Below are 26,007 nucleotides of genomic sequence, written 5' to 3'. Positions count from 1 at the left end.
TGCGTAAGCTACAGAGCCTCGTCATGGCACCCCAATATTCTGTAGTTCCTAACTCTACAAATTTTGAGAGCCCCCATAGTAGAGGAACATGTATTTAATGGATAGACCAAGGGCAGGTGGACCTAAGATAGCCCACCCCTGCTTAAAGGTATATGAAGCCACTGGACACCCAGCATGTAGCATAATGGCAGATAAGGTGTCCAGTGCACCCCCTCACCAGCCTGCAAGCAAACCTCCTGTATTAGAATGGCTACACTCTAGATAACAGAGCAAAAGAAGCACCTTTGGACAGCACCATTGTCAGGCTGGGGGGAGGGGAGTGTTAGATGGAATAGCAGATAAATCAAAGCCAAACTCCAGCTAACAAATTTTAAGCAGTTACAACAAACCATTTTGTTCTTTTTCGGATAAAGGTTTTAACCACTTGCCCTCCAGAGGATTTACCCCCCTTCCTGACCAGGCCATTTTGTGTGTTATGGCACTGCATTAATTTAACTCCCAATTGCACAGTCATGCAACGCTGCAGCCAAATGCAATGTACATCCTTTTTTCCCCACAAATAGAGTTTTCTTTCGACGATATTTGATCGCCTGTGCATTTTAATTTTTTGCACTATAAAAAAAAAGACCGGCAATTTTGAGAAAAAAACAATATTTTTGACTTTTTGCTATTAAACTTGTCCAGTAAAAAAATTTTAAAAATCAAATTTCTACATAAATATAGGCCAAAATGTATTCTGCTACGTGTGTTTGCTAAAAAAAATCCCAATATGTGTAAATTAATTGGTTTCCGTGAAAGTTACAAATGACAGTATAGATACTGGAATTTTTTTTTTACTAGTAATGGCAGTGATCAGAGACTTATAGCGAGACTGCGGGACTGCGGCAGGTATTCTGACACTGGGGGGGAACTGACTTGGTGTCAAAGACATACCCAGTGACATCATTACAGTGATCAGAGCTAATAAAAAGCACAGACACTGCACTAATAGCACTGGGCAGAAAGGGGTTAACGTGTGGGGCGATCAAAGGGTTAACTGTGTGCTGTTTCACAGTAAGTTGTGTCTGTGCTTTCAACTGTAAGCACACTGCTTTGTATGGCTCTGCATAGCAGAGCCATACAAATCAGTGTGCTGGAGTTGAGAGAGGAGAGAACTGTATTGTTTACATATAGTTTTCTCCGCCGTCAGTAATACTCGGCGATCACAGGGTGGGACCTGCAGCGAATAGCAGCTTGCGCACGCCCCCTACACGGAAATGCAAAATCACATATATATATATATATATATATATATATATATATATATATTTATACACGTGATTTTGCACACCCCTGCCACCCTGTAGCAGTATTTCTGCTATAGGGCGATGGGAAAGCGGTTAAATAAAACATTGTAAGCATCTCTGTCGGTGTTAAATAGTTCTCTCAGCCCTCTAACTGACACATCTGCAGGACAGCTTGTTCTGTTGAAAAATAACTGGCCGGGACACTAGGTGAAAAGGGAAAGAGGAAAGAAAGCATAAAAAAATCGAATACGGTCATCACATCTAAGAACTGGTAAACTGCAATATAATAATGTTTGCTTAAAGGCTTAATACCATTTTAAAATATAGTTTATGAGTAAAAAAGAAAATATTCTAATGCAGTGATTCTCAGCCATTTTGAGACCAGGGCCTGGTAAATTCTTCTAAAAACCTTTCATGGTACAACAGTAAGAAAAAAAAAAAGTTTGTACTCACACAAAAGTATGGGATACAAAATACATATTGAAGTTCTGGAAGGCTGTGGATGTGGATAGGTGTCACTGTGGGGTATGGCGGTTGTGGAGGGAGATGGAGAAATCTGCAGCAGACTTGGTGTCCTTGTAATGGATGAGGTTTCTGGAAGCTGGGGGCAACTGTGAGGGATGTGTCTCTGGAGGGGGCTGAGGGTCTCTCCAGGAGGCTGGGGAATTAGCAGGGGCCCTGTGGAAGACTGGAGGGCACTGTGGGAGACTAGAGGGCACTGTGAGGGATGGGATTCACTGTGCAACAATGTTGGAGTTTATGGACACTAGAGGGGCTGAAGGATCTGCAGCAAGTTAGGGAACACTGTAGGGGGCTAGGGGACACTGTAGATGGTTGGGTAGCACTGTAGGAGCTGAGGTAGTATGGGAGATTGAGTGGAACTATGGCCCACTATGGGAGGCTGAGAGGCATTATGGGAATTGGGACGCACTGTGGCAGGTTAATCTGCAGTTGGTTTTAGGCCCAGGAGAAGGGAGGCCAGGGCCTGGCAGTGGGTCACTGCCTGGTGATTGAGAACCCCAATGCAAACGCATCAAAAGCGCAATGCACCACATCAAAAACGTGTCAAAGCGCAGCAGAGGAGTTTTTTCAGCGGAGCAGTGTAAAAGTAGCCTTAGAGGTTATTAACTGCTTAAGAGAAAACCCACAAGATGGCTACTTGTTATACTTTACTATAACAGTAATACAGTATATCTATATTTTCTAGATTCCATATGGTATAGGTATGGCTACTAGTGCTCGAGTTGGCACTGCACTTGGTGCTGGAGATATTGAACAAGCAAAGAAGTCTATGACAATTGCTTTCGTTATAACAGGTACATTTTACAAATATGACAGATCTTTTTACCTGTATAAGGTAAATCTAGAAGTAACTGTAAAAATCAACTGTAATAAAGATGAATAAATAACTGCCTGCAGTTTTGTACCAAAAGTACTATTTGCAAGCACAAATATGATAGGTGAACTGCTTGGAAGTACAATTTCATCAGATGTATCATTTATATGTGCAAAAGTATTGGGATAGATTAAAGCAGAACGTCACCCAAAAGGGGAAGTTCCGCTTGTTTGTATCCACACCAGCCCCCCTCCACTGCCACATTTGGCACTTTTTGGGAGGGAGCAGATACCTGGTTTTGACAGGTACTCCTTCCCACTTCCACTCAGATGCGCCAATGCGATCTGAGCTGGAAGTTCACCCCCCTACTTCCCCCGCAGCCTTCTGGGACACTTCACAGGCCCCAGATGACTGCGAGACCATTCACAAAGCTCAGCCCGCTTCTTGCATGTGTAGTAGAAAACTGGTGTGAAGAAGCCAGCGACATTGTTGGAAACCAGGACAAGTAAGTGTCCTTATATTAAAAGTCAGCAACTACAGAATTTGTGTTTTAATTTTTTGGGGGGAGCCTGGTGCTCTGCTTTAAGGGAAAATGGGGTACTAGACAAGGTACCAGCTTTGTTCCCACTCACCCTATTAATTGACATTGATAATGATTGCAATAGGCACATAGAAGGTGCTACATTGTCTGTTCAAAAGGTATAGCCCACTCCATCAGACACCAACTTCTTGCAAGTACATCTTCCTTGTAAGCAAGTGCAGCGCTAAAATTGCTAATGAGACAAGTGGAACAGTAAAGTGCATTACATAAAAAATCACATAACTTTTGGAAAAAACGCTTCAAGAAATTGAACGGAACAAAAAAGTGCATCATAAACTGTATGTATCCAAACGGAACAGTAAAGTGCATCATATGAAATTGCAAATATCTCAACAAATCAATTTCATAAAATGGAACAATAAAGTGCATCAAAAGCAGTATGGATAGAGTGCAAAACTGTCAGGTGAATCAACTTCAATACATATAAATATCATCATAAGCATACTAATATTGTAATAATGTCCGTGATGATGCGTGGTATAAAGTGCAATATAAGCAAAATTATAGCAAAAATGTACGGATGATAATCTGGTAATGTCCGTGATTACACGCGATCCACGTAAATGGCCGTGAAACAATAAGGTGCAGTAAAATATAGTGCTGGGTGTATGTGTGATATCAATAACGCAGAAGAATCCGCCACCTCTAATAGATGTACACTCACCAGGATGAAACTGGTAACAGGCATTTCAAGCATAACACATCTCGAGATAGGGGGCAGCCAAGAGGTTAAGATGGACCGTCTCGTCTAGGGCATTGGATGGAAGGAAATTGAATTAGCCTGAAGAAAATAGCTCACCACAGGAGCCAGAAGATTGTATATATTATAATATTTATTTACATATATTAAATATACAATATCCACGTGGAATCAATAATAAAATTGTAAAGGAGAAATACCAAGGTGGCCACTACTCCGTCCTTCGGCAGCGTGAGGTCAGCAAGAGGCTCCATCTGACGCGTTTTGTGTACATACACGTCTTCAGGGGTATACCCATTGCTAACATCATGTTCAGGCTCCATTTAAGTAGCTCACAAGGCGCAAAATCAATCCGCCATTTTATCAGAGGTCTGCCGGTCACGTGATACCGGTGGCCATTTTCCCGGAGATCAGAATTAGTCAGATAGTTATGCGGCACCACTCGTGTTAATAAGAAGACACAGAGAGAGTGGATGTCGCAGGAGAATAGAACGGTGGCCATTGTTATGGAGGTGTGAATGATCCTATTGTTGCAGCACACTGTGGTTATAATATGTAACTCACAATTGGGGCATAAAAACAGGAAAAAAACATATATGAGTAAAACAGAGGGGTGTCGGTGGGGGTGGTGACAAACAGCGATCTCCTGTATGACTTTCAATGAAGCAGCTGGAAGCCGCAGCAGGAAGAGTAGGAGAACCAGCTTCCAGCTGCTTCATTGAAAACCATACAGGAGATCGCTGCTTGTCACCGCCCAGACCGCTGCACAGAACATACCTGATTGCTCCGTTTTCTTTTTGCCCCTCCCCCCAGCACTGCTGTGTTCTTCTCATTGCCCAGCCCCTCCTTCTATCTGCCGCACCAAAAGGAGAAGAGGGGAGAGAGGCTGGATCTGCTCTGCCTCCCCCTGTGCCCGTCCACAGTCCAGTACGTGCAGCTTCAGAGGAGGTGTGGGCGGAAAATTGAGTCACAGCTCTGATGCTTCTGAATGAGTCAAAGTGAGTCTGACCTAACCTTCTTTCCACTCACCTCTCCCTTCCTTCCTTCCGCCCACCCCTCCCTTCCTTCCTCCCTTCCTTCCACCCACCCCTCCCTTCCTCCCATCTTTCCACCCACCCCTCCCTTCCTCCCATCTTTACACCCACCCCTACCTTCCTCCCTTCCTTCCAGCCACCCCTCCCTTCCTTCCTTCCTTCCTTCCTTCCTTCCACCCACCCCTCCCTTCCTTCCACCCACGCCTCCCTCCCTTCCTTTGTTCCTTCCTTCCTTCCACCCACCCAATCCTCCCTTCCTTCCACTCACTCCTCCCTCCCTTCCACCCACCCACCCACCCACCCCTTCCTTCCACCCCTCCCTTCCTTCCTTCCACCCACACCTCCCTTCCTTTCTTCCGAGCACCCACCCCTCCTTTCTTTCCACCCACCCTTCCTTCCACCCCTCCCTCCCTTCCTTCCACCCACCCCTCCAATCCTTCCTTCCACCCACCCCTTCTTTCCTTCCTTCCACTCACCCTTCCTTCCTTCCACCCACCCCTTCCTTCTTTCCACCCACCCCTCCCTTCCTTCCTTCCACCCACCCCTCCCTTCCTTCATTCCTTCCTTCCACTCACCACCCACTCCTTCCTTCCGCCCACCCCTCCCTTCCTTCCTCCCTTCCTTCCACCCACCCTTCCTTCCATGCACCCCTCCCTATCTTCTACGCACCCTTCCTTCCACCCACCCCTCCCTTGCTTCCTTCCTTCCTTCCACCCACTCATTCCTTCCATCAACCCCTTCCTTCCTTCGACCTACCCCTCCCTTCCATTCCATTCACCCCTTCCTTCCTTCCTACCTTTCTTCCTTCCTTCCACCCACCCCTCCCTTCCTTCCATCCACCCCTTCCTTCCTTCCACTCACCCTTCCTTCCTTCCTTCCATCCACCCCTTCCTTCCATCCACCCCTTCCTTCCTTCCATCCACCCCTCCCTTCCTTCCTTCCATCCACTCCTTCCTTCCTTGCACCTACCCCTCCCTTCCTTCCATCTACCCTTCTTTCCTTCCACCCCTCCCTTCCTTCCTTCCACCCCTCCCTTCCTTCCTGCCTTCAATGAGGAGAAGTTGTTGGTGGTGGGGGAGCCCTGACTGCAGAGGACACCAGTACTCACTTGGGAAAAAACTCCAGGCAGCAGGTGGATGGAGGGACAGCCACTGATCGAGAAAAGTTTTCCAACATTCCTGTTCAACAGAAGTTGATCAAGCGGGGGTCTTCACACATGGGGGAAAATTTGTCCAGTCACTGCAATACGTCTATGGCCAGACTAAGTCTTGTATTCCTAAAATTTTCTCTGTCATATTACTAATTATAATTTTACACTTCCTAAGCATCCATGGCTCTTTCTCAAATGTATATTAGATGGTGGTACTCTTTTAGTGTGTCTTAAAATTGATTCCATTTACATGTATAAAGCAACGTACGTAATCTATTCTCCCCTTGCAAATATTTATTAGAGTATTTTTTCTTTCATTTGCATTTATAAATATTTGTTGAAAGTGCCTATATTTAATTTTCCTATACTGTTTAAAATCCAATAATACACTATCTCATCCTGCTCTTCACATGCTCAGTTGCTCTCTATTTTTCAGCATTGTACTGAAAATATAGAGGCCGATCTGCTGACATCCTAAAGATTTACTGTAGTTCAGGCGTGCTTGGCTTCAGTGAAATGGCAGCCTCCAGCATGAAGACACCGGTACAATGCTGGAGGCAATTTACAGCACACACTAATTTTGATAGCATAATTATTAATGGGGCATATATGTTCCTTGCTAAAGAACATTATTTTTTATTAAGTTGTTATGAGTAAAGTTCCACTTTAAAATATATAGTTTGTACTTTATGTAAAAATACATTAAATATAGTACATGAAGTCATTAGGACATAGCATTTTTGTGCTTTCACATGCTCAGTAATAGATGGTATTTTATGTTTCCCAGCTTTTTTCATGATTTTGGATGCAATACTGCTTGCGGCCTTGAAGAATGAGTTCTCATACATATTTACTAATGATGGGTATGTTAGATAATTTACACTAATCAAAGTTGTATTCCTTTAAAAAAATATTTCAGGTAAATATAAATGAATAAATAGAATAAAATGTATATCTATCTATCTATCTATCTATATATGGTCTTTGGGGATTCATAGGGATAATTCATGTTTATATGAGCCCATCGATTGCATGAAGGTAAAACAACTGGAGCCTTTACAACCACCTTAATATTCTGGTTTTACTGATGCACATTATTTTATATGGGGCTTTTGTTTCTTGTTTCAATCTCTTGTTCATATTTAATTGTCTTCATAAGGGTCTACAGTAATAAATACCAAACTACTTACCCTTTTTATCATTTTCTTCCAGAGAGATAGCCACGCTTGTTTCTGAAGTCATACCTGTATACATTGTGTTCCACATGTTTGAAATCATTGCTGTGAGTACATAGGCATTTTAAACTGAAATAACACACACACACACACACACACACATATATATATATATATATATATATATATATATTCATGTGTAATAATTCAAAACCTCTATAAAATAAATGCTGTAATATGAGGATGCTCCAAAAATATTGCAAGTAGTTTAATTTTATTAATTAAAGAGTAATTTCATTCCCCCATCATGTGACCCCCTCCCCCACTTCCGCAGTGCCGCATCTTTCAAAATCTGGTTCTTGTGCAGATGTCCCCAGCCATTGGGATCCAGAAGAAACCTGTGGCATGTGAACACACATGGAGAGTCTCGCACATCCACAGACACCCTGATATCAAGGACCGCATAACTGTGTTCGCCTTGTGCACATGTGTGCAACTCCTCACATGTGCACAGATGTGGCATAGGTCTCCAACAGGTCCTGAAGCCCTGTCCAGAATCCACTGACACACAAGTGCCATCCAAGTGCCCTGGTAGTGCAACCTCATTTTCACCTAGGTTCTAGGCTAGAAGAAATACAACCTCATTTTGATGTAGGCTAGAGGTTTTAAAAGTATCAGATATACTAAAAAATATAGCTTCTAAATCTAATTATGGAAGATGGGGAGGAGCCAGGTTCAAATAAGTTGCTTTAACAACTAGTGCATAAAGAGAAATACATGTAAATCATACCAGAATTTGATGTTTCCACTCTTGGCATTTAAAACAGCATCAGCATGTACTGTACTGGTTGTATATACTGTATTGTTCTCAGTTTTATTCAATGCTCAGTCTTTAAAATTATTTTTGGATTTCCATCCACTGTGTTGATTAATTTTTTGGAGATGCAGATAGATTAAGTTGCAGCATTCTCTTCATTGGGAAACTATAGTTTGTTTTCAGTAAGTGTATGTTACAAAATATTATGAAAAAAATCGATAGTTTCTCTTTTATGGGCAAACTAAATTCCCTGGCACAAAAAGACTATATCCTTCTTTTTTGTGTCTAGACTCCCTTATAGTAACCAACCAGGTTCTGCCTTTTCAACTGTCACAAGATGACAAAGTATTGACTGAGATACTGGATAGGGTTGATATACAGTATTCATCAATATATTGACTGTATCTAAACTGAAGAACAAAAATGTAATATATTGCTCTGCTTACCAGTTTGTAGATGTGGAGACTGTATTAGTTTGGGGGGGGGGGCAGAATTTGTTTCCCTTTATTTTCACCTGGTAATCCTGCAAATAATATACCTTCTGTCCTAGATTAAGAATGCTCACTGCACTGTACCTGTGGCGGAAAAACAATATCAACCTAAGACAGGAAGTGTGCTAAGAAGACAGAACACCTCCTCCTCTCCTCATCCACAACATAAGGTGGAGATGTTCTGTAGTGTATGCAAAGCTGCAAATATGTTGCAGAGGACACAGAAACTTACAAATTCACTATGTTTCTGGCAGGATCAAAATTTTTTTTTGCATTTATCAAACAGATATAAGAAAATTGTTTTAATGGTATGTTTAGAAGAGAAGCAAATAAGAAAAGCTTATTGCTGGGCTTTACATACCCTTAAAGAAGAAGTATGACCAAAGTTCTTTTGGCCACAATTCTTTTGTGGGTCACAAGAGTACACTTAGTTGTGCACTCCAGTGACCCAGATTCTGCCAACAGCGTGCTAAAATCTGCTAACAGCTGATATCAGAGCCAGTACAGGCTCTGCAGGGATCCCGACAATAATGTCGAGATCTACCAGGATTCCTGACCAGCAGCTAGCTCAGCCTGTCACCGCACTGCTGAGAGCCTGAGCCTGTCGTTTCTACCCCCTCTACATGACGTTGCTCTAGTGAGCACTGGAAGGGCAGAGCAGAGAGCTGGTGATTAACAGTCACTGCCCTGTGCTCACAGCGGACCCAAGAACTGAGCAATTGGAGGTGTTTGATTGCTCAGTTCTCAGTGTAGAACCGGCGGGGTACAGCTGCAGCATTTGATCGATGCTGCAGCCATCTAGGTGAGTATGATTATTTGTTTTTTTATTTTTTTATATTCACACACTTCTCTTTTAATAAGGGAAAATATTTTCCATTAGCAAGACTGGTTGGCACGCACAGAGATCATGTTGGGTGGCCAACTTTTGAAATGAATCATAAAATGATTTTCAGGTGGTGGGAACTTAACCTTTAGAACAAAAAAAATAGCTACAATCAGGCTCACATCTCTTTACTGGAAATGTGAGTTTTTCACCATTTGGATACATCAAACTGAAAGTAATTTGTCTAGAAATGAAGAGCTATGATACTTTTGGAGGTTTAATAGTTATAATACAAATTAACACTAAATTAAATGTTTTCTGCCTAAAGTGTGTATGTAGCGGAGTACTTAGAGGAATAGGAAGACAGAAGATTGGAGCAGTCATATTTGCCATTGGCTATTATGTATTTGGATTGCCAGTGGGTGCTGCTCTCATGTTTGCAGCCAAGGTGGGCATAAAAGGTATATTTATGGATTTTTAACATGTTATGAAAGCAATTGTTTCATTCTGTGATATTTGAAAACCCCCATTTTACATTTGGTGTCCTATTTCAGTATCATTTTAACAAAAAGTGATCAACTTTGACAGCTTTGTAGCTACTGCTCAATGTACAGATCTAACATAGCCCTCTATAGGCAGGGGCTGCAGCTGTTTAAAAAATTCAGTAAGCTCTGGTTTTCATCGCTGCGGCTTCAGGTGTCATATGCGATTTACAAATCATACCTGAAGTTGCATCTAATGTATTTCTATGCGATTTGCATTACTTTTTCATCACTTCAGTGCAATTTAACTTCCATAGACTATAAGGTAAATGGTACTGAAATTGCACCTGTGTATATATCAGCGCTACTTTGAAGTTGTGATTTAAATGGGACCAAATTACTCCACTTTGAAATCGCATTCGGTGTGAACCCGGGTTAAATGTTATATTGATCAGATGTTACCTAGGCTAACTGCATTTAGCCCATATGTAATCATTTATTGGCCTGGGCTCACTGTTATATTTGCTATAAATTAAAGCACCCAGAGGTGTCTGCACATATATGCTGCAGCTACTAATTCTCTGCTTTGCCTTTGGAATTCCCTTGACATTCCCATTGTGCCAACACATGAATGCACTGTCTTTTTGGTGCAGCTTGATTATATGTGTATTTTACACGTGGTTTTAGGTGCACACTCATTCACCTTTGTTAGGCTATACATTTTCTGAAAGGGCATCAAAGATGCAGAATTCAGGACTTTGATGTGTTTTCCTTAAAAGGCATGGTCTTTTTTTATTTTAATAAATATTTTATTAATTTTCACTAAATCACATTACATTGTTAAAAAAAATGCCAAAATATTCATCAGTACACAATACCCTTATACCTCTAGAGAAAAGAGAAAAAAAAACCCTGCCCACCCACTCCTACCCCCTGCCCCCCTCTGTTCCCTGATATTTTCCCTCTTATCTCCTTGCTCCACTTCTTTACTCTTCACTGTCAAGGCACCCTTCTCTTTCTTCCATTCTTATCTCCTCCCTATCTTTCTTTAAATTCCTCTTTGAACTTATCCAATTTCTCCTACCTTTCTCTGAATCTCACCGTTCTATCTTCTTCCTGATGGTAGAGTTCCTCCATCCTATGTACATAGTCAACCCTACTTATCCAATCTTTTTTTTTTTTTTTTTTGCAATTAAAAAAAAAAAAGGCATAGTCTAATAGAAGTCAATGGGACCACAGTGCACCAGTGTGAAAATGGCTTTATCTGCCCTTTTCTGTGGCTGAAGGATTTTTGATACTGTCTCCTGTACTTCCATTGAATTTTTACTGCTACATTTTACTCTTTAAAGGTCTTTGGATTGGAATGATTCTCTGTGGAGTGTTTCTATCTGTTTTCTTCATTATCTATCTTGTAAAAGTAAGCTGGAAGGATGTTTCCCTTGAAGTAAGTGTCCATGATTGTAGATGTCTCTATAATATCATAATTGGGAATTGCTGGACTCCCGGAATGCAGACAGGTTCATAAATGTGCAGGCACGCTATGCGTTAATTCTCTTTACTTTACATCTGACAGTTTAATGGCACTTCCTGGAGGATAGCTGTCACTACACTCTGTAGCTCTGAGATGAGAGATGTTGTCTTCTCACACACAGCATCCCTACCCACCCCACCCATCTGCAGTCCATTCATAGAAGCTTTTGTATTTTGTGAATTAATTCACACAGGGGTGGACTGGCAACTCATGGGGCCCCCAGGCAATAAGAGATATTGGGGCCCCCTGTGTCTCCACCTACACTCATGCCACACCCACACAACACTCCACCTACATATTGCAGCTCTGCTGCATAGAAGGGGCATTAAAAATTATTTTTAAAATATTAAAACAACGTTGTGGGATCCCTTTTCCATATATACCAAGCCCTTTGTGTCTGGTATGGGTTTTGAGGGGAACCCCCACGCCAAAATAAAACAAAATGGTGTGGGGTCCCCACAAGATCCATATGAGACCCTTATCCAAGCATGCAGCCTGGCAGGTCAGGAAAGGGGGTTGACAAGTGAGGCCTCCCCCCGCCGGTACCATACCAGGTCACATGCCCTTGACATGGGGGGTGTTTTGGGGGGTTCCTCCCAAAGCCCCTTGTCCCCATGTTGATGGGGATAAGGGCCTCTTCCCCACAACCCTGGCCTGTGGTTGTGGGGGTCTTCAGGCAGGGGTCTTATCGGAATTTGGAATCCCCCTTTAGCAAGGAGGCCCCCAGATCCCACCCCCCCATGTGAATTAATATGGGGTACATGGTGCCGCTACCCATTTAAAAAAAAAGGTGTAGTGTGAAAAAAGACAGGAGACGGTTTTTGACAAGTTCTTTATTAAAAGAAGATAAATAAAAGATTGTCCCCCGAAGTAGATCCAACGGCAATCACGATGCCCACTGCCGCCTTGCTGCTACCTGAAAAAAGATTAAAAAAAGGCTCCGCTCCTGACGCTGGCTCCTGGCTGTCTGACTGTTCCGCTGACTTGACCGTTCTTAAATATGTAAGGGGCGGTGCCTCCAGGGGACATCATGTGTGAGCCCCGGCCCCTTGTGGTGTCATCAACTGGGGCATGCTGGGTCAATGATGTCACAAGGAGGCGGGGCCATACAAGTGAACAAGTGATGTCACTGCCCCTTACATATCTAAGAACTGTCAAGCCAGCAGAACAGTCAGATGGCCGGGAGCCAGCATCGGGAACGAAGCCTTTTTTTTTTCTTTGGGTAGCGGCGGCGGGCATTGTCTCCTGTCTTTTTTCATACTACACTTTTTTTTGTGAATGGGTAGCGGTACCATGTACCCCATACTCATTAACATGGAAGGGGCGGGATCTGGGGAACCCTTTGCTAAAGGAAGCTTCCAGATTCCAATAAGCCCCCCACCCGCAGACCCCCACACCCACCTGCCAGGGTTGTGGAGAAGAAGCCCTTGTCCCCATCATCATGGGGACAAGGTGCTTTGGGGAGGGAGCCCCCCAAAGCACATCCCCCATGTTGTGACATGGTATGGTTCAGGAGGGGGGGGGGCGCTCGCTCATCCCCCCCCTTTCCTGACCATGCTCAGATAAGGGTCTGGTATGGATTTTGGGGGGGACTCCCACGCCATTTTTTTTTTTTAATTTTGGTGTGGGGGTTCCCCTCAAAATCTATACCAGACCCAAAGGGCTTGGTATGGATGGAGGGGGGACACCACACCATTTTTTAAATTGCTGGCAATTCTTTCTTTTACATTCAGCTGTCAGTGGGGAACCCTGCTGACAGCTGAAACATTAACGCATATTTTTCACTACTAAAATACTGCATGACTTGATAAAATAACTCATGCCGTATTTTAATAACATGTTTTGGTGAATTCAAACATTTTTTTTTTAAATGCTATGTAGTATCCTACTGCATACTCAGATGTGGTAAGATACCGCTTAGTGAATTGTACCCAGTAAGCCTTTCACTGGGCTCCCTACTGACCCCGGGCCCTCGGGCAATGGCTGAATGGTAAGTCCGCCCCTGAATTCACATAATACAAAGACTTCTGTAAATAGGCAGCAAAGGGAAGGAGCTGGTACAGTAGTTGCATGCAACCCTACAGCTGAAGGAGCTGAGACCAGGTCAGGAGTCAGAGCTCCAGAACTATAGTGGATAGCTATCCTTCTGGCGCTCCATAAAACTGTCAGATGGGATGGTATGCATCTCTATGGACTTAACTCATAGTATGCCAGCACATTTATCAAAGTGTCTGAATTCCTGGAAGTCAGCTTTAAAGTGGTGACTCAAACAAAATGTTTTTATTAGTTTTGGGTAGACTGGAGGGGGGTTAGAACATCTTCCAGATTTTATTGCTGTGTTTTTTTCCACTGGGGAGATACACCCATACTTTCTGACCACTGTCACTGACCAATGTCACTAGAACTAAAAGTGAGGGTAAAGCTGACATGTTACAGTTGTCACTTTAACAGGAGTGAAGGAGAACTGTTCATCTGTTACCAGAATGGATGTCACTTCCCCTCACCCAGTGTTCTGATGACTGTAAATGCTGCATTTACATTAGTAACAGTGGTCACCAGGACAAATAAAGAGGGTCCTTACTCTATCTGAAACTAAATTAAAACGTTTTGGCAATATAAACATGTTAATGTATTTAGCAATTAATATATCTAATTAAACTCTGTACGTTTTGTTTTTTAGGCTCAAGGACGAGCAGGAATGCCATGTAATGAGAGAATTCCTTCAGGTATGTTTCTGTATTACAGAAATGAAATAACAATTCTGATGTCTTTTTAAAATGCTGTTAGCAAGTTTTGGAAGTATGTGTCAATTTAAACACATAAAATTAATAAATTAGAGCTCTAATTTAAATCTGTATATTGCTTAGTATCTGAGCAAATAATGACCAGACAGGAAAGGTAATGCACAGGCCAGATATTGACAAATATGGTCTAAAATCTTTTTTTTTTTTATGAAAAATTACCATTATATATTTTGTCACAGCCACAGTTATGGCTGAATATGAAAAGTCCAGCAAATTATTGGGATAACTGAAGTCTAAAATCATCATTTGAATTTTTTGTCTGTGGCCATGGAAGATATTTGACATTCACTAACTTGTGTCACCCCATGGGAGTTGTTTTACCCCAAACACTGGATAATTATTGGAAGACCAAATCCAAAAGATTGCTGTTTGGAAGTCTAAAACAGCATTCTCATATAACAAGAAACTATTCTTCCTAAATCAATTCTAACACATAATAACTGTGGTCTTTCATGTTTACAGCAGCAAAGAACACATCAGAAATAATCGTATTATCAGAGGTCTCCATTCAACAGACTGAAACAAAACAGCTGCCCTTACAAGAACAATATGCTTCCAAAGACCCAGTACAAATGAGGGATGTGATTGTTCTGCGTGGACTCACTCTAGCTCTGGCCATCGCCACACTTTTAACTGGAATTATAATTAAAGTCTGGCTATCTGTTAACTGAATGTGTAAAACATAAATAAATAACTGGTTTAGTGCTACACCTACAGGAGATGCTTGGGTTGCCTGTTCTGCCTTGACTCTGAGAACATCCTCAACCCCACTAGGTTTAGAAAATGGATACTGCACTGCTACTGGGAGCACACATGTAGATACCCTGCACATAACTGTGGTTCAGTATCAATGAGCTCAACCCCTGAAAATGTCAAAACCATTCGGCAACTTGTGCATGATTATCTTCGGAGAACAATCCACAACATTGCTGTCATTGTCAGTGTGTCATATGTAACAGTCCAGGCAATCCTCACATGTGATTTAAGCATGTGCCATGTTGCTGCCAAGTTCATCCCTAGGCTTCTGACCCAGGAGCACAAAGAACACTGTGTCCCAGTCTGTCAAGAACTCCATCAGCTGTGGATGACCCATCCTTCATGTTAAAGATCATTATTGGTGACAAAACCTGGGTGTATGGGTTTCATGCAGAATTTCACGTTTGCTGTTTGTTCTAACTTGCTGTCCATGATGAAATAGCTGACGTGGGAATGCACCTGGTCATAATAGCACCAGTTGCACAGCACCCAATGTACACAGAACGATGTCTTTGGGCACACTGACTTATGAAGGTCGGTGCTCCCCATGACTGGGAATGTAGCCTTGTGCTGCCATCTGTTGGCGTGTTACAAAACTAGTCTAAAAACTTTTTGATAACACATCGTATGCACATAAATGAGTATGTAAAAGATTAGGACAAAACAGTTCACTAGACAGTTCAGTAGCTACAGCATCATAGAATAGAGTTCTATGCAATCATATTAGAGTAAACCTGGTAACCCCAGAATCAGCAATAAGTAATAACAATAGAAAACAGTAAGGCTCCATGCACACTGGGCGTTTTAATAATGCTGATAGTGTTAGCTGTGTAAATGCGGGTTTTTCAGTGTCTTTTAACATTTTTGCATTAGTGTTTAGCTGCATTTTTCAGCTTTTTTCTGTGTTTGCCTTTTTGTTACACAAAAAAATTAAACCTTTTGCTCAAAAAAAGCCTAAAAATGCCAGTTTGCCGCATTTTACAGCATTAGAGCATTTTCACAGCTAAAAAACTTCTCTGGCCAAAAGCCAAAAACAGCAGCTGTAAAAACGTCCAGTGTGCATGAGGACTAAAAGCAATGATATCATAATCAACTTTTCTGTAAACAGTAGGCTATATCCACTTTAGAGTGCGCTTTATATGAATGGCAACAATGAAATTCAAGACTCTGTAAAGAGCTACAGTACCTCTTACTATGGAAAATGGGCAAAGTTCTTGCGAAGGAGCTATCTGTGTGGACAGTCTTTAGCCCTAGTTCTTCAGCCGGCTAGTGTTGGGGCTCAGTGTTTACGGTGGTACACATGAGTACACTCCCAGTCTGCATGTAGTAAATAATGATGCTAATTAGATGGCCATTCCCTATGTGCTCAGTCTCTTTTAGCAGCAGTAAGTTAATGGCAGCAGTATCCTCTCACCAGTCCCAATGATACAGCCACAGGGTTCCTGCTGTTCAGATGCCAGCTGACTTCTGGAGCAACTACGGACCTCAGCACATGGCCAGGCTTATGGAAGGTTGGTGTGTACACAGAAGCAGGAATGTGCACATCTCAGTCTTCTTGCAGCAAAGAGGAAATCCCTTGGTATTCGGGCTATAAAAATACAGCTTAGTTTATACCCATCTCGCATTAGGAATTGTAGTCCAATAATCCATTAATTGCCATAATAAAGTTTCCCAGACTTCATCTCCCTTGATTCAGTGCTGCCAACCATCAAGTCTCTTAAACTCCTTCTGCTTGTCAACTCCCCCTGGTGGATGGAGGCAGGTTACTGGTAGCCCATTCAGCTGAAGTCCATTGGAAGTACAGAGAGCACTGCTGCACAGTATTTGAAATCACTCTTTGTCTCTAGCCAAGCACCTGGCTACATAGGCATTTAGAGGTTCTCATGTTAAAACTTCTAGTATTTGTCCAGAAATCCCTTACATTCCAGTTGCAGCTCTTAACTGTATTGGATTGTGCTGAGGACTGCTTTCTGGGGTAGATACTCTAAATACTTAAATAGATACTTAAATAATTGAATATATTGAATAGATATCCATGGCAGCAGGTCATCCTACCACCAGTAGACTGGTAGGCTTACTTGAGATTAGAGATTCAGACAGAATTCTGCTTTCTGGTAGAACAAACTGAAAATCTACTCTGACTAAACAATGATAAAGTTTTCCTTTACCTGGGAAAAAGTCAGATATCAGGCAAGAGAGCCAAATACACTCTTGAAATACTTATATATGAACTGAATTTTCCAATCCAAAGATTTTTTTGTTTGTTTTTAACTGGTTCTGTGATACTTATACCCATTCCAGACAGCATGCACTATTAATCAAACTCCACTACAGAAACGGCAAAGCTTGGTCAAGAACAAACTATCAGCCTGCTAATAGAACAATGAAGGAGTAGCATCTCTATACTAATGATGTCATCTATCAACTCTTGTGTCCTGTCATCATCACATGGGCACTGCAACCTAGTTGACTCCTAGCGGCGGAATTCCCTTTCTCTGTCTGAGTCCTACTGTGGCAGGATTAGAGGAGATTGATATCAAGACTCAAGATTCAGGTTTTACACTAATTGTAAAATGCTTGAATTTTTTTTTTCTTTTTACAAAACTGCAGAAGACCAAGCATTTTCTATGATGTTTACAAGTTTAAATCTGTATTTTTTGCTAAAAAATTACTTATAACCCCCAAATATTATATTTTTTTTTTAGCAAAGACCCTAGAGAACAAAATGGCGATTGTTGCAATTTTTTATGTCTCATGGTACTTGCGCAGCAGTTTTTCAAACACTATTTTTTTAATTAGTGAATTAAAAATATACAAAACAATATATACCCCAATTTTTTGTAAAATCTGAAAGTGGATGGTACGGTGAGAAAATAGCTACCTAACATGTCTTGCTTTAAAATTGCGCACGCTTGTGGATAGTGGCAAACTACAGTATTTAAAAATGTCCATAGGCGATGCTTTAAATTTTTTTACAGGTTACCTGTTTAACCTCTTGCCGTCCGCCTGCTGTTTATAAACGGCAGGGCGGTGGCAGTCCAAGGTCGGGTTGCCGTTCCTAAACGGCACCCGCCTTTTCTAGCTGTGCGCGCTCCCTAGGAGCGCGCACCACCGCGATCCGGTGTCCGCTGTGTCCTCCGGACACAGTGAAACACCGATCGTCGGACAGGACCTCTGTACGAGGTCCCGGTCATGTGATCACTGATTGGCGAATCAGTGATCACATGCAAAGTAGTGAGCAAGATGTCACTTGTGACATCATTGCTTACTACGTGTGAAATCTGTGAATGATCACAGAGGTCACATGGTACAAGGCTATTCACAACAGCCTTGTACCATGTGACAAGCTGTGACCAATCACAGCTCACTCAGTATTTCTCAATGACTGCAAGAATGCAGACAGAGAGAAAGAGAAATGATTGCTTTTACATCCTATATGGGTGTAAAAGCAATCAGTGTAAAAAAAAAAAAAAAATCTTCATCACCCCCCACAAGTAGTACAGTGTCACCATGGTGACACTGTACTGCTAGGGTGACAGTATGTAAAAATAAAAAATAAAAATAAAAAATAATATAAAAAAAAATAAAATAAAAATGTAAAAAAAAATGTTTAAAAATTATAATGTTTGGTTATAAACTAATTTGGATTTTTTTTTTTACTAAAAAAATAACGGAATAAATTTTGGCCAAGATTTAGGATGAAATATTATTTATTTGCAAAATTTTATAAAAAAAAACACTTTTTTTCAAAATTTTTGGACTTTTTCATTTACATAGTAAAAAAAATAAAAATCCCAGCGGTGAATAAATACCACCAAAATAAAGCTTTATCTGTCTCAAAAAAATGGTAAAAAATTCATATGGGTACAGTATTGCATGACCGCGCAATTGTCATTCAAAGTGTGATAGCGCTGAAAGCTGAAAATTGCCCTGGACAGGAAGGGGGTAAAAGTGTCCGGACAGGAAGTGGTTAAAGTTACAGAGGAGGTATAACACTAGAATTATTTCTCTTGCTCTAATGATTGCAACGATACCTCACATGTGTGCTACGAACACCATTTACTTATGCGTGCGCAATTTATGTATTAATTTGCTTCTGCACATGAGCATGGTAGGATGCGGGGGGCGCTTTACAACATTTTTGCTCTTATTTTTTTTTTATTTTTACACTGTCCCTTTAATTTTTGTTATCACTTTTAACCCTATTACAAGGAATGTAAACATCTCTTGTAATAGGAATATGCATGACAGGTCCCCTAAAAGACCCCAAACCTCTTCTTTACCTTTAAAGCATAAAAAAAATAAAATTGGGGGGATTTTATGCTTTAAAAAAACTTAAATGTGTTTACTTCCGTTGACGACCATCGCTTGGATCTCCATCATGATAGAGGCAATCAAAAGTCATAGAGTCTTTCATCGCCACCATCTTGAGGAGGCCGCTCTATCAGATCATTCTCGGACTGGTTCCCGGTTAACGGTAAGCCTGAGAAACACCAGTGAGCTGCAGGAGGGGGGTGTCCCCTCCCACTGCTATAGAAAGCAATTCAGCAGCTCAAGAGCTGCTAGGACCACTTCCATGTGAAAGCCGGCTGTCCACTGAAAAAAAAAGTACCTGGATTATGGATGATTTCCTTAGCCATAACCCCGATAAACCACTTGAGAACCACAACATTTATATACCTATTACGTTCTTCATGTTCTAGATTGTAAACTCCAAGGAGCTCCTATAACTCTTGTATTGAACTGTATTGTTGCTGTATTGTCTCCCGTTATATTGTAAAGCGCTGAGCAAACTGTTGGCACTTTATAAATCCTGTATAATAATAATAATTAGTGTAACTTCCTTGTGTTTAAGTGCACTGTCTATTAACTGCTACAAGCTGAGGGTGTTTGAATAAGTATAATCAGTTGTAACAACTTCAGTCAGCATATGCCTAACTTAAAACTCCCTTACATTTTGGGTTGTTCCCAGAGCAGGAATATTGGGGAAATCTTCCAATAGAAACACTAGTTCAGGTGAGCCCAGGGGCGGACTGACCATTTGGAAACTCGTCACTGCCCAAGGGCCCGGGGTCAGTAGGGGGCCCCATGAGATGCCCCTGGTACCTTTTTCATAGGCTTTTTTGAGTTTGGGCAGGGACACAGGGGCCCTATGATGCCCTATTGCCCGGGGCCCCATGAGTTGTCAGTCCGCCCCAGGGTGAGCCTACTTTTTTTTGCCAAAGTATTGACTTTGATGCCACTTTTATACAACTTTGGATGGGTGCGACTTGGATGCATGAATGTAAAATAATGTAAAAAAAAGAATGCCAATAATAATAAAAAAAATGTGTGGGGGTCCCCTCCCAATCCCTATCTGGCCCTTTGGGCCTGGTATGGATTTTAAGGGGGAAACCCATGCCAAAATTAAGAAGAAAATAAAAGCGGCGTGGGGTCCCCCCAAATCCCTACTAGACCCTTAGGTCCTCATCAACAACTTTGGAGGCCATACCCAGGCACCGCTGGACTGGCCTGCCTGGATTGTGTCTTTTGAGCACTGGGCTCTGCATTCTGTTGCTTTCCCAACCTTGGTATAATGTGTTTAGCTGTTGCTCCTATTGTGATTGAGAGCCCTGACACAGCCTCTGGTGTGAACCAATCTCCGAATGCCCAGTTATTGAGTAAGACTAGTCAGGCTGAATCTCTGGTAAATACATCACTGTTGTGCAGAGGACCTATCTACTCCAGAATGTGGTGTGGGAAGCCATGCACAAAATGCATCTGCAGCAGGTGTCAGTGTTCATGTAATGGCACCCCAATTTATTTATTTCAGGTACTTATATAGCACCATCAATTTACAAAGCGCATTTCATATATATTGTACATTCAGATCAGTCCCTAACCCTCAAGGGGCATGTAATCTAAAGTCCCTAACTTACATTCAGCAAATTTAGACAGGATTCAATTAACCTACCAGCATATCTTTGGAGTGTAGGAGGAAACCGGAGTACCTGGAGGAAACCCACCCAAGCATAGGGAGAACATGCAAACTCCAGGCAGGTGGTGCCATGGTTGGGATTCAAACCAATGACCTGAGTACTGCCAGGCAGAAGTGCTAACCATTTATCCACTGTGCTGCCCTGATTGCATTTGCCTGCACTGGCTCACATGGTACAGTAGTACTGTGCAATCCGGTTGCTGTGTGTTTTTCTAAAGTAGTACATGCAGCACTTTTGGTGTGGTCGAGCGTGATTTCAACCCACTCAAATAAATGGGCTGAAATTGCACTGCGCCTGGATAGCATATGAATTGCACAGTGCGGTTCTGTGTGATTCATGGTGTAAACTTGCCCAGAGTGAAGATATTACCTTTGAGATTTACTCATATGTTCGTTCCTACATTACAACATTGGAATTTAGTTCTTGGTGCCTCTCCTTTCCTCCTTGGAAGGGAATATTCACTGCTAGAGGGTTCTGAACTCCCCTGGATGGTCACAGCTATAACACGCTAGTACTCAGCTGCAGGGAGACTGGAACATAGGTCCTCCTTGTCTGAGCTTCCTTCTGCCTCATACTATGTTATAACTGTTGTCCATCTTACAGAGACACAATGGGCAGCACAGTGGCTACGTACTTGGCACTTCTGCTTGGCAGCACTAGGGTCAAATCCCAGCCACAGCACTACCTGCCTGGAGTTTGCATGTTCTCCCTGCATGGGTTTCCTCCAGGTACTCCAGTTTCCTCCCACACTCCAAAGACATGCTGGTTGGTTAATTAGAATCTCTCTAAATTGGCCCTAGTATGTGTATGTATGAATGTGAACTAGAGACCTTAGATCAGGGGGTGCCCAACCTGTGGCCTTCGGAGTCCTCCTAAGTGGCTCTCCACCTCAAACTGAATGTGAGTTTTGGTGAACTTTCATAAAGTGCACCACACCTGCAACATATAATAGAAATTTAGGGCAAAGCACAGCCAACCTGCAGGTGCACTGCTCTGCATTTGCAGTGGGGGTAAACCGCAGTGTGAAAGCAGCCCTATAAAGGGCTCAGGACAGTAAGGCCTCATTTACATTTGTGGTTTGGGGGGCAGTAAAACCCCATAGCTGAGACATCCTAGATTGTAAGCTCGTAAGAGTAGGGCCCTCTAAACCCTCGTACGTTGTTTGTTGTTGTTGTACTGTGCCATGTATTGTCCCCCCTATTGTACAGCGCTGAGCAAACCCTTTGGCGCTATATAAACTCGTAGTAATAATAATAATAATATTTTTACCACACCCCATTTTAGACCACTGGTGTAGGGTCAAGAGACGCAATGGTGACCTTGCCCAATGCACCCGTGCAGACTCTGGCTTGTTTACACTTGTAATGGGGGGGGCATAAAAACATGCTGCAGAGATTCGTTTTTGTATCACCCCTATTGCTCTCCTTTAGGCTGCAGAGGCAGCAGCTGGGGGTGTAAGGATGCCATGGCCACAATAATTTGATTTGCGGAGACGCAGTTTGCTATCTTTGCCCTGGGCACTGGATGACTTTGTCCCGGCACTGCTACCTAGTACTTGGCATTGACCTGTTTCGGCAGGCCTCCTGAAGAAAGGGGTCTGCCTGCTTTTGGCCTGGGTGGTCCAGTGAGTACTTCAGTGCTCCCTGGGGGATCAGGGTAAGGGTGCTTTCTACAAAGAAAACAAACAGAGGGCGCACTGGTCTAGTGCATTACCTTAAATAACATTTATTGATAAAAATAATAGGTAATATACTTACAAAGGACAAATGTATAAAAACTCATCATAAAGAACGGCACTGTCCAGTCCACATGGCAGGGCTTTCCCCATAGGAATACTGGACCTCCAACAGGTTAACTCGTTTCAAGGACTTGCCTCTTCCTCAGAGCCACTCTGTGTCCAGTGTTTGGACTCCCCCAGTCCTTTGAGGCAGCATGACGTGCACCATCCAGGATCTCCAGAGTGGATCCATAACCATATTGAGTTCACCCCCCAAGAGCAGGAGTATTTGTGTTTATTATAATGGTTCTTGCTCTTCGGAGGAGGACCGTGTGTACACCCTGTGCACTTTTTTGAGTTTTGACTTTTGTAAGTGCATTTTTTTTATGCACTGGGTGTTAAGTTTTCAAGTGTGTATCACTACACTGCAGGACTTAAATAGAAAAAAAAAAAAGACAGGTCTGCAGGAGTCCTGCATGGTACCAGCAATCTGCTGATCCCTAGCCCCAGGCTCCTGTAACAAAACATAATAAATGCTCATTTTTTTTACCTGCAAAAAAATGTGCATTTATTATTTTTTGTATAAAGGTGAACTTAGCCTTTAAATCTGCATCATTCGTGAGAGCCATGCTGCTCTTGTGTTCACCTGGACAGGCTTAGGGCTCATGTACAGAGGGCGTTTGGAATACTCTTCTGACCACTGGAAACTGACTGCTAGAAAACATAGGTTAAAAAACATGTTTAGCTGCGTTTGCATACCGCGTTTATGTGTGTTTGCGTTTAGGAGCGTTTTTAAAAGATAACCTCAGGAGACCTTCCCAAATGCACAGAATGCACTGAAAATAGTAAACAATTAACTATTTCAGACATTTTGAGAGAAATAGAGAGAGCAGAAGCAGAGAGAGCAGTATTATTATACCGGATTTATATAGCGCCAACAGTTTGCCTGGCGCTTTACAAAATGAAGGTAGACATTACAGTTACAAAACAATTTTGTACAAGAAGAAACAAAGGGCCCTGCTTAGAGCTTACAATCTAGGAGTATGTGTAGACATGACCTGTCTTTTCTGGTTGTATTCACTACGGATCCCATCATGAGCATAATGCAGCACGTTCTACCATTTTTTCCTTCTAGCGAAACCTGGAACTGACTGCGCTGGTGTACTAGGTTCATTTGAATACATGGAAAACACTTTGCATGCATTTTGGATGAAGAAAAAAGGCTCTGGACCTGTCAGGATATGGACCTGTCAAAAAACGCATCTAAATGCAAACGCTTGTAAACGCAGTTAACTGCGTTTACAAGCATTTGAAAATCTACTCCTGAACGCAATTTTGGTGCTTTCAAGAAAACTACTGTAAACTGAACTGCCTGTAAACTACTGTAAACGACTATGTGTACATGGACACATAGGAAAACATAAAGGAAGAGTTCAGGGCAGGGGCAGACTGACAACTCATGGGGCCCCTGGGCAATAGGGGATCATGGGGCCCCTGTGTCCTTGCCCAAACTCAAAAAAGCCTATGAAAAAGGTACCAGGGGCATCTCATGGGGCCCCCTACTGACCCTGGGTCCTCGGGCAGTGCCCGAGTTTCCAAATGGTCAGTCCGCCCCTGGTTTAGGGGCTGCTGAAAAAAATGCTTAACAGCTCCTGAACATCAGTTTAGCAGCTGCAGTGTACATGACCCCTTATAGCCACGTTTTATCTCATTCCTCCATGCTGTTGAAAGAAACTTCTCTTCCAGTGTAGAGTTTAGGACTCTTTAATTCTGTAATTCAGACGCTAGGTGGCAACAGTGAGCACACGATTGTGTGATTGGCTTGCTGGTTTCAGACATGCAAATGAGGATCGTTTGTAGTAAAGTGATACACTTATTTATTTAAAATGATATTATTTTCACCTTTGATCATATTGGAACACACATGTTATGATTATTTAATTTGAATAATATTTTTTTAAAGGAAAATAATAAGTATATTCTCACTCTCCCTAAGCTGGTAAAGGATCATGCAATGTCTGGGAGTGTCGCTGAAGCAGAGACAGGTTAAGACTATACTTTCAGGGATCATTTCTATAGTTCTTGACTGTTGGAATGTGCTCTAAAGTGTACAAACTCACCAATCACGATGAGGAGCTAAGGTGGTTGTTTCTGAGTGCGAAGTGAGTTAGAGGCGTTGCTTTGTGTAGTGCCACTAACTGTTGATGACCGTTCCTCTTCTCTTCGGAGATGTAGGAGGGAGCGACCACGTGCTGAGTGATTGGCTTTTATCTTCGGTAAATGAAAGCTGGGCATTGTTGCAAAATCATCAATATCAGTTTTGTATACTTGAAATAATGAGTATGCTTATTATATATAACTGCATAATAGAAATTAATCTGTAATTCCTGGTTATCTATGAATGAGCACGAAAGCGTCATTCATTAGAGTGTGTGCACGTGCCTGTGACACGCAGGGAGGAAGTACCTGCATCCCATATGGGAACCTTAGTTCCCAGTACAGTTGCGTTTTTCCATTGCGGGCAGCGTGCCATTAGAACTAATAGCACCCGCCCACGGGTCCGCTTTCTCTGTGCAGCTGCACGGATTTCCGTGTAGATGCCCAGTGGCACCACCCACACAGATGTGAACCTAGGGTTACATATATGCGGCCGCGCAGACCGCGTTTTGCGTGGGCTCAAGAGCACATTCATTTGAATGAACTCCCGGGACACGCTGAGAAGTTCCTGCACTTCTGTAAACACAGCATGCACAGGAACCTCGGTTCCCAGTACGGTTGCGTTTTCCAGTACAGGCAGAACTAATGGCACCCACCCGCAGGTCCACATTTCTCTGTGTGGGTGGTGCAGCAGAATTTTCATGCAGATCCGCAGCGGCACCACCCACACATATGTGAACGTAGCCTTACTCTACAGAGGATTTACGCTTCTCCCTGACCAGGGACTATTTGTGATATTGCACTGCGTTACTTTTTACAATTGCACGGTCATGCAACGATGTACATAAATTAAATTTACATTCCCCTACCCCCACAGAAATTTAGCTTTCTTTCGGTGGCATTTGATCTCCTCTGCGGTTTTTATTTTTTTGTGCTATAAACAAAAAAAGACCAACAATTTAAAAAAAAAAAATGTTTTACTTTTTCCTATTAACCACTTCAAGCCTGAACACTTTCACCCCCTTCCTGTCCAGGCCAATTTTCAGCTTTCATTGCTTTCAAACTTGAATAACAATTGCACGGTCATGCAACACTGTACCCATCTGAATTTTTTAGCATTTTTTTTAGACAGATGAAACTTTATTTTGGTGGTATTTATTCACCACTGG

At 42.3% G+C, this 26,007-nt stretch overlaps 1 protein-coding gene and 1 non-coding gene across 2 annotated transcripts in view; both read left to right on the top strand.

Moving 5' to 3' along the window:
- The window catches only part of LOC149469838 (multidrug and toxin extrusion protein 2-like), a 47,408-nt gene extending 32,468 nt beyond the window's left edge, over nt 1-14,940 (top strand). The window contains exons 11-17 of the mRNA XM_089668519.1: nt 2,494-2,602; nt 6,895-6,970; nt 7,320-7,389; nt 9,742-9,874; nt 11,245-11,339; nt 14,107-14,152; nt 14,693-14,940. Coding sequence (XP_089524645.1) covers nt 2,494-2,602; nt 6,895-6,970; nt 7,320-7,389; nt 9,742-9,874; nt 11,245-11,339; nt 14,107-14,152; nt 14,693-14,901 — 738 coding nt within the window. The 3' untranslated portion in view covers nt 14,902-14,940. The remainder of the gene's footprint in view (nt 1-2,493; nt 2,603-6,894; nt 6,971-7,319; nt 7,390-9,741; nt 9,875-11,244; nt 11,340-14,106; nt 14,153-14,692) is intronic.
- Nucleotides 14,941-24,729: 9,789 nt separating this feature from the next.
- On the top strand, nt 24,730-24,942 carry LOC149469837 (small nucleolar RNA U3). Its single transcript, XR_016311495.1, has one exon. It is a non-coding gene; the product is annotated as a small nucleolar RNA U3 (small nucleolar RNA).
- The last annotated feature ends 1,065 nt before the right edge of the window (nt 24,943-26,007 follow it).

This window comes from Staurois parvus, unplaced genomic scaffold, assembly GCF_062004578.1.
Source record: "Staurois parvus isolate SC_StPar_1 unplaced genomic scaffold, SC_StPar_1.0 ptg000058l, whole genome shotgun sequence".
Taxonomy (NCBI): Eukaryota; Metazoa; Chordata; class Amphibia; order Anura; family Ranidae; genus Staurois; species Staurois parvus.
The sequence above is the reverse complement of the archived record's forward strand: the minus strand, read 5'-3'. Positions and strand labels throughout refer to the sequence as shown.